This window comes from Osmerus eperlanus, chromosome 25 (assembly GCF_963692335.1).
Source record: "Osmerus eperlanus chromosome 25, fOsmEpe2.1, whole genome shotgun sequence".
Taxonomy (NCBI): Eukaryota; Metazoa; Chordata; class Actinopteri; order Osmeriformes; family Osmeridae; genus Osmerus; species Osmerus eperlanus.
Window position 1 is genome coordinate 24,315 of NC_085042.1, and position 9,441 is coordinate 33,755.

Consider the following 9,441-nt stretch of genomic DNA (forward strand, 5'->3'; position numbering starts at 1 on the left):
ATTGTAGCTGCAGTGCAGCCATAGACAAACACAGAATAGACAAGGAAGTCAAACAAAAGCCCAGTGTAAAATGTATGCCGCGCGTGTCTCTACTTTGTGTACAAATCTGACGCAGCATGCCGTAACATTCTTACACTTTAGCTTTCAAACAGAAACCTGTGCAGAAAGCACTCACCACCAGCAACAGATCTATAGCACGCAAACTTGGTGTTGATGAAAAGCACATTCAGGAATGGTTAAGTCAGCTACCTCGCCATATTGTATACAATATGTATAACTATCTATAGGCCTGAATGCAATTGTCGCAATTGCATTATAATAATGTATAATTTTTTTTCAAGCAATGTCTTAATTTAGAATTATATAATTGTATTCAGAATTATTACGTGACTTTATTTTGAAGGCCTTTTGGGACGCTCATGAGTGAGAGAGTCGACAACCTAACAGCAAGCGAAGCACAGACAATTTAAAGCTCTGATAAAAGTTTCAAGTTCAAGTTTATTATCATATACTCATAAACAGCATTTATAAGTAATGAAATTCTTTGTGCTCAATGTCCGTTCAACTTGCAGAATAAAAAAAATAAATACTAAAGGATGGAGAAAAAGGGTAGAAAAAATAAGAAAAATTGTAGTGCAAAAAGATATTTCAAGGACAGTTCAGCATCCTTATGGCATGTGTGAGAAAACTATCCCTGTATCTGATGGTACAGGACCTTATACTCTTGTATCGCTTTCCAGAAGGCAGGAGGGAGAAAAGACTGTGGCAGGGATGACTAGGGTCAGAAATGATCCACTTGGCCTTTCTCCTGCACCGCTGGCTGTAAAGGTCCTGAATGGATGGTAATGCAGTCCTTGTAATACGCTGTGCAGATTTGACCAATCTTTGTAGTGTCTTCCTGTCCTGGGCAGTGCTGTTGCCAAACCATGTTGTAATGCCACCAGTCAGTATGCTCACAATGGTGCACCGGTAAAAATTGGTCAGTATAGTGCAGTCCATGCCAAATTTCCACAGTCGCCGCTGAAAAAAGAGCCTCTGTTTCGCTGTCCTTGTAACCACACCAATATGGTGGTCCAGCTCAGATCCTCACTGATGTTGATACCAAAAAATCTGAAACTTTTGACTCTCCACAGCTGTGCCCGCGATGTGAATGGGTGCATGTTCTCCCTGCAGCCGCCTGTAGTCCACTATCAACTCCTTGGTTTTTGCTACATTAAGCAACAGGCTGTTATGCTGACACCAGGATGTCATTGTTGCCACCTCTGCTCTGTAGGCAGACTCATCACCATTCTTGATGCAGCCGATAATGGTGGTGTCATCAGCAAACATAATGATAGTGTTGGACCTTTTTGTGGCTGCACAACCATAGGTGAACAGAGAGTACAACAGTGGGCTTAACACACAACTCTGTGGGGCACCAGTGCTGAGTGTTAGACTGGTGGGGTGATGTTACCTAGCCGTACTGCCTGTGTCCTATCCAGCTGCACATGGAAGGACTGATGTTCCGGTCCTGTAGTTTCATGATGAGCCTGGATGGTACTATGGTGTTGAAAACGGAGCTGAAGTCGATGAAGAGCATCCGCACGTATATGTTGTTCTGATCCAAGTGAAAGAGAGCAGTGTTCAAGGCCAAAGCTACAACATCATCTGTAGACCTGTTCGGCCTATATGCAAACTGGAGTGGGTCTAATGCAGGTGACAGGCAGAATGTAATGTGGTCTTTGACTAACGTCTCAAAGCATTTCATCACAACAGGGCAACAGGGCGGTAATCATTGAGACAGCTCACTGATGGTTTCTTAGAGACTGGGATGATGGTGGCTCCCTTGAACCTATTGGGGACGACAGACTGCGACAGGGAGAGGTTAAAGATGTCAGTGAACACCTCTGCCAGTTCAGGAGCACAGGCCTTGAGAACACAGCCAGGGATGTTGTCAGGTCCTGGAGCTTTATGCACATTCACTCTAAGTGATAAGTTTAAGGTTGTTATAGAGGTTGTTAGCAATCTAAGGAAACCTCTATTCCCTTGTGTAGGCTACAGCATGCAGCCAACAAAGTATGTTGTTTTGTGTCTGTATTTGACTTTGGTGAATGTTATTTACATGCTGCGCATGTCATTGCATGTTCATATTAAGCTAAAGTGGTCTTTATTTTCTCATTACAGCGTGAGTTTAGTTTTAACGGTGGATTTGGAGAAAAAGCTTCAAATAAATCTGTAGCAAGAAAGACACTTGTGCCTGCCAGTGTTTCATGGGATAATAGTATGCTACACTTGTAAATTACTTGTGTAATAAATACTGTGTTTTAATTTAACCAATTAAATAACCGTTTTCTGATTTTTGTGGGGAGGCGTTTAATCGAAGGTGCCATTTATTACACAATGTTCATTTTTGGTGCAGCGTTTATTCAAGGTCAACGTTTAATCAAAGAAAAACTGTAGTTTTCTTCCCAGCATGGGAAGGCCAAAGGATGTTTACAATTGTAGTAGACCATTGATATGTTTTAAAAGTTCAGGGATGTAATTTGTTGGATAAGAAGCCCCCATCCCCCACTCCAGAGACAATTGATGACAGAGAGGTGCTGACATTAAGTTAAACATAGTCATGCGTTAAAGAGTAGAGTAAAAAATAGAGACAAAATGTGTACATGGATGTTGAAACTCAGTGCTCTGAGTTTGTGCATGTCAGTTTAGACAAACGTAGCCTTTTAAACCTCTAGGTTTAATTCTCTCTTTTATACATTTAAAGTTGGATTTGACATTTAACAGACATTTAATCATTTAGCAAGTTGTTTGACTCAAAAACCATAACGAAGTACATATGGTGTAAAAAATCTGCAGTCAAATTTGGCGAAATTGCTAGCTTGGATGTTATCTTTACATATAGATGGGTTGGTGGTTACAAACAATGAGGATGCGCATGCAGCTTCAAGGCAGAACAATGCCTACCATTTCACCTCTAGTTTATATGTTCCCACCCACCCCCCCCCCCTTCTGAATAAAGTTAGATTGATCTGATTTGTTGATATCTGTTGCTATGAAAACCATTTTAGCCAAGCTAACTAACATTGTTTTTAGCTAGCTGACATTACCATTCAATCACTAACAAAACACGAATAGAAATACTTTGCTAACAGTCCTCACGTGTAATCAAAAGCTTGTAGTGAGATCACATGCATGACCCCCCGAGACAAGCTTTCATGTTTTCATCGCTAGCATCTCGTCATATTACACAGCCGGAAGACAGCTAGATAATAAATATTGTAGCGTCACCGCCCTTGGGTACCCAGCATGCAGTGCACACCAAAAACGCAAATAGCTGTGGAAAATTGTTTGGTTACAACAGCTGTGCAAGGGATTTCAGTTGTTGTGTTCGTTCACTTAAATGTGTGTAATGTTATTGTTTTTTACTTAAGTTAATACTGTTGGTCACCCTGATTGTGCATGTTGTGTAGTTTAATGGGATCAGAGAGTCTGACCATGACAAAGTATTGTTAAGCTGCTGTACCATCACAAGGTACACTTGCTAACAGCTGGACATTAGCTATACCTTGGTCCAGTTCCCTACATGACTCTTGACAGTTGTTTGACTGAGACTCTAGAGAGAGCTCAATTCAGGTAGAGTTCTAATAGCCATGGTCTTCTAACCAGTTTCAGTTTTGAAAACAGTGTGACTGTGTATGGTATGTTTTTTGGGCTACTTCTAATACTCATACGGCTGCCGCATTTATGCCTTGGCATGACCTGCGCTGGGATAGAGGGAAACAGCATGGATGGGGAAAGTGTGTGGGCAGAGCAAGCAGTAGTAGTACATAACCTACACACTTCCTTTAGTGAAGTGTATCCTCACTTTCATAAAGTTATTGTTGTAATCAAAGCTTTTAAAGAATGGATCTCTGCATGATGGGCCTGACCAGAGCACAGGTGGCCTGACACAACACGCTTCAAAGTTGTCACTTTCAAAAGGGTGGCATTTTAACCCTGTCAGTTCAACATGTCTAAAAGTTGGTACGCATGCCTTATTGCCAATGGGGAACAAATAAGTCTCAAGAACCCATAATGTCGGCAGCATGGATATTTCTCTACAGTGACAATTTGTGAAGAATTTCAAAAAATGACTTCAAATCAGCCATTGATCCAATTGTCTTGAAATGTTGTGTACATGTATGAAATACATGTCTGTGTCATGTCAATTTTGTAATGGTTTGCAATGCTGAGGAGGAACCCGCCATTGCTGCCTGCAGCTATATTTTTTTTTAATTTTTGTCCAACCGCGCGCGCCGCCTTTTACGATTTGACGATTGGCGATCCCTCTCGGCGGGAGAATTGGCCTGGCGTCAGAGAAAACCGCGGTCGGACCCTTCTGCCAAGTTTGCAGGTAGGACGGCCTCGGCGAGCAGACGGGGCGACGTGACGTCTGGCGTCAGAGAAAACCGCGGCCGGACCTCTCTCACCACTTAGTTTTTTATTTTATTTTGTTTATTTTATTTTATTTTTGGTCCAACCAGAGAACCAGAGAAAACCGCGGCCGGACCTCTCTCACCACTTTATTTATATATTTTTTTTATTTTTTTATTTTTTTTTGTTTTGTCCAACCAGATAACCAGAGAAAACCGCCGTCGGACCCTTCTGCCTAGTTGCAAGCAGACGGGCCACGTGACGTCTGGCTTCAGAGAAACCGCGGTCGGACCCGTCTGCCGAGCGGCCGTGCGGCTGCGGCCCCTTTGGAATCAGACTGGCCACGTCGACCGACATTAAATTGATAAGGTCGGAAGGGCGGGAGACAAATGGTAACCGCGGCCGGACCCGTCTGCCGAGCGGCCGTGCGGCTGCGGCCCCTTTGGAATCAGACTGGCCACGTCGACCTAGATTAAATTGATAAGGTCGGAAGGGCGGGAGACAGATGAAATGGACGCCTCTCTCCGACCTTGTCTCGTCCACTTTATTTATTTATTTAATTTTATATTATATTATTTATTTTTATTTATTTATTTATTTTTGGGTCCAACCGCGCGCGCGCGCCACCTTTTACGATTCGACGATTCTTGATCGCTCTTTGGCGGTCGAATTAGGGAGGCGTCCTTAGAATAATTTGTCCATGCAATCACGTAAGCTGTAGACAAGTGCTACTAACACACATTCCGTGGGGGTCAGGACAGCTTCTGTCTAGGGTAACGCAGCTATGGCTCGGGATTTCAGTGCGCTGCAAGTTCTACAGCAGATGTTTGCCAACATCGAGCAAAGTGAGTCTGAAGAGGAGGCCGAGGATGTGTCAGAAGATGACGGGGAAGAGTGTGCAGAGAATGTGGCAGAAGAGGAGGAGGAAGAAGAAGACGGGCAAGAGTACGCGGAGCATGTGTCAGAAGAGGAAGAGGAAGACGGGCAAGAGTATGACGCAGTCAACCACGACGACGACGGTGCCGTCGCCGCCGACCAAGCCCCTCAAATCGACAGAGATACTTTCTTGTCGAAAAACGGCCAAATTGAATGGCGTTCGATTGCGTATCGGAGGAATCCGAGGCTGCTGTCGCAACGTGACAGTACGGAGAGGACCCCCAGAGGACCCACAGCTTACGCCGTTTCCCACGCTCACGACATCGTCTCCGCATTTTTACTCTTTGTCACGCCACAAATCGAAAGAGTAATCTTGGACGTGACAAATCGGGAAGGTTATCTGAAACGCGGAGAGGAGTGGAAAGCCATGGACGCCACTGACCTACGTGCCTACATAGGGCTGCTAATCCTGGCAGGGGTGTACAAGTCCCGAGGCGAAGCGGCCGCCAGTCTATGGGACGCGCAAAGCGGCAGAGCGATTTTCCGCGCTACCATGCAGCTGAAACTCTTCTACACCTATTCGACGTTGATACGATTTGACGACCGTGGGACACGAGCGGCGAGACGCGCGACGGACAAGTTGGCGGCGATAAGAGAGGTCTGGGATATGTGGGTAGAGAGATTACCACGCCTCTACGACCCAGGGCCCGAAGTGACCGTGGACGAACAACTGCTCGCGTTCAGAGGACGGTGTCCTTTCAAGCAGTACATGCCAAGCAAACCGGCGAAATACGGCATCAAGTCGTGGGTGGCGTGCGATGCAAAATCAAGCTACGCTTGGAAGATGCAAGTCTACACCGGGAAGCAGATGGACGGAGTCCCGGAGAGGAACCAGGGGATGCGCGTCGTGCTCGACGTGACAGAGGGCCTGAAGGATCGCAATGTGACGTGTGACAATTTCTTCACCTCTTACGAACTCGGACGAGAGCTCATGGCGACGAGAAACATGACCGTGGTTGGCACCGTGCGAAAGAACAGGGCCGAGCTGCCGTCCGAGCTGCTGACGACGAAGACGCGACGGGTGCTGTCGTCGCAGTTCGCCTTCACTCCAACCACCACTCTGGTTTCCTACCTCGCGAAGAAAAATAAGAACGTTTTACTCATGAGCACACGCCACACAGACGCTGAAATCAGTGACAGAAACGACGGCAAACCGACCATCGTCCTGGATTATAATTTGAACAAAGGCGGAGTCGACAATCTGGATAAGGTCATCACGGCCTACAGCTGTAAAAGGAAGACGGCCCGCTGGCCCCTCGTCATCTTCAGCAACATCGTTGACGTCTCCTCCTACAACGCCTTTGTGATATGGAGAGAGGTCAACCCCAACTGGATGCCGCGTAAGCGCAACAAGAGGTTTTTCCTCGAGCAACTCGGAAGGGCCCTCGTGACTCCGCTGATCGAAAGAAGACGATGTCTGCCCCGCACTGGAGCTGCTGCCGCGGTTGTGAAAGATCTACGGATGGCCAGCTGTCGCGATCCGCCTCCTCAACGGCGACCCGGAGAGGATGGCGCAGCGGCAGCGGCAGCAGCCGCCACCGCCGCCTCCTCATCGGCAGGACCGACGTCGCCGGTCCCTGCCAGTAAGAGGAAGAGATGTCAAGTCTGCCCGGTGAAGAAGGACCGTAAAACGTTCACCGTTTGTCGCGGGTGTAAGAGGCCTGTCTGCAAATCCTGTTCGCATGTATACTGCCCCACATGCCCCACCGAGCTGGGCTTCGGCCAAGGAGAGGTTCCCGTTGACCCTGGACGACCCGCGGGAGTGTGTGCAGAAGACTGAACAACTCAGTCGAGTGCAGAAGAGGGCTTTGCTCAAGCCACAGCGCTGCTAACGCTACTACCAACACATGCATGGGATGTATAGATGATGTATCAGGACGGCGGGCTGGAGGTTTTACCCCTAGTGCTGTCTGCGGGTCGTTGTGAAGCACAGTGTCATGCGTGGTGTGACAACTTTTCATGATACAAAAATAAAGTGAAACATTTGTTTTTATTCCTCGCGTTGTCTTCCTAGTCTATGACGCCACTCTCGTGCCGTTTCGGGGTTGTGGTGAAGCAAACTGACGTTGTGACAACTTTTTCATAATAAAAAAAATAAAAATAAAGTGAACCCTTTTATTTCTAGCCTTGTCTGCCTAGCCTATTAGTACACTCTCGCGCTGTATCCTAGTCTGCGCTGTGACTCACCATACCTAGTCTTTTACGCCACCCTCGTGCTGACAACCTTTTGTAATACAAAAATAGTGAAGTGAAACATTATCCGTCTAAATAAAAATGAAATCATATTTGCCCTGACTGTGAAGCGAACCCAGGCCACGGAGCTGAAAGCCCCACAGTCTTGCCACTAGACCACCAGAGAGATACTTGTTTATTGCGCTGTCTCTGCCTTTTTGTTAGACACGGCAACGTCTGTGTTGTCTATTACGAGACCCCGCACTGTCTCCGGTTCCTTGTGACCCACAGCGGTCTTCTGCGTAATATACAACGCTGTGGGTCACAACGACCCCCCGAGACAGCGCGAAGGTGGCGTAATTTACAACGCTGTGGGTCACAACGACCCCCGAGACAGCGCGAAGGTGGCGTAATATGCAACGCTGTGGGTCACAATGACCCCCGAGACAGCGCGAAGGTGGCATAATATGCAACGCTGTGGGTCACAACGACCCCCGAGACAGCGCGAAGGGGGGGGGGGGGGGGGGCGTAATATACAACGCTGTGGGTCACAACGACCCCCGAGACAGCGCGAAGGTGGCGTAATATGCAACGCTGTGGGTCACAATGACCCCCGAGACAGCGCGAAGGTGGCATAATATGCAACGCTGTGGGTCACAACGACCCCCGAGACAGCGCGAAGGGGGGGGGGGGGGCGTAATATACAACGCTGTGGGTCACAACGACCCCCGAGACAGCGCGAAGGTGGCGTAATATGCAACGCTGTGGGTCACAATGACCCCCGAGACAGCGCGAAGGTGGCATAATATGCAACGCTGTGGGTCACAACGACCCCCGAGACAGCGCGAAGGTGGCATAATAGACAACGCTGTGGGTCACAATGACCCGGAGACAGCGCGAAGGATAAGTTCAGGCTGCATAGACAATGAGGAGAGCGTGAGGGTTAAAGCTTCCAGTGCTATTATTGTTGCCTGAACAACATTCATTTTGTATTGGCTTTCCTTTGATAAGTGTATCATTTCTTTACAGAGGAGGAATGGCTTAACAAACATGCCAAGGAAGATGTGAGTTCTTTAAGCATACAAAACATCTCTGTGACATCAATCTAGATTCATTCAGATTTGAGACTTTCTCAATCCTTTCTAGTTAGGATGTTGCCTAGGTGGTTTCCACCATAATCATGTTATTGACCTTGTGTGGATGTGTCTGTTTCTGCTTCTGACAGAGAGAAGGTGACTCTCTATCCTTGGGAGTTTCCCAAAGCTCTCTTGGGAAAGAGGGGGAGTCGAAAGTAAGTAACCACTAAACAGAGCTCTTGCTACTGTAAGCCTAGCAGCTATTGGTTCAGGTTTGGGATGTATCGCTCTACACTTAGTGAGGATGACTGAGAAGAACCTGTAAGTCTGGAGGGTTCAGATCAAAGTTAAAGTCGGGTTTTAAGCTCAACAAAAATACAATAGTAAAGAGAGGCTTAATGATCTAAACAGTCCTTGGAGAAAGCCCCAAGTTCAATGTTGAAGTTAAAAGTTTTATATAAAAGTTTTATAGTTGGGTCGTCACAAGGATTTCCAGTTAGTATCCTACTTCACAGTAGCTGTACAGGTTATATGTCAAAAAAAGAAGAATGGACAGTTTGATATGTTCTGATGTGTGTGTGTGTGTCTCCCCGCAGTGCTGGAGGATACTCCTCAATCGGAGCAGGCTCCTGTGGAGCGTTTGGAAAGAGGTTCTCTTTAGGAACGATCACCCTGGGGCTAAGTGGCTCTGAGAGTTCCTCTGATGAGAGCTCCTCTGATGGAGAGATATGTCCCTGTAAAGCTCTTGTAGCCACAGGGAGGGGCCCTCAAATTAACCCGTAAGTCTCCTGCACTAGCACGTGGTAACTAAACAATACGTTCTCTACCAAAAAGAATTGTCCAAAAAATATATGCATACATT

The 9,441-nt window shown here is 46.9% G+C and overlaps 1 protein-coding gene across 1 annotated transcript; it reads left to right on the forward strand.

Moving 5' to 3' along the window:
- The first annotated feature begins 5,179 nt into the window (after positions 1 to 5,179).
- On the forward strand, positions 5,180 to 9,240 carry LOC134012305 (piggyBac transposable element-derived protein 4-like). Its single transcript, XM_062452099.1, has 3 exons — positions 5,180 to 5,268; positions 5,353 to 6,914; positions 9,176 to 9,240. Exons 1-3 carry the CDS (start codon positions 5,180 to 5,182, stop codon positions 9,238 to 9,240), a joined length of 1,716 nt encoding a protein of 571 aa, XP_062308083.1.
- Positions 9,241 to 9,441: the final 201 nt, after the last annotated feature.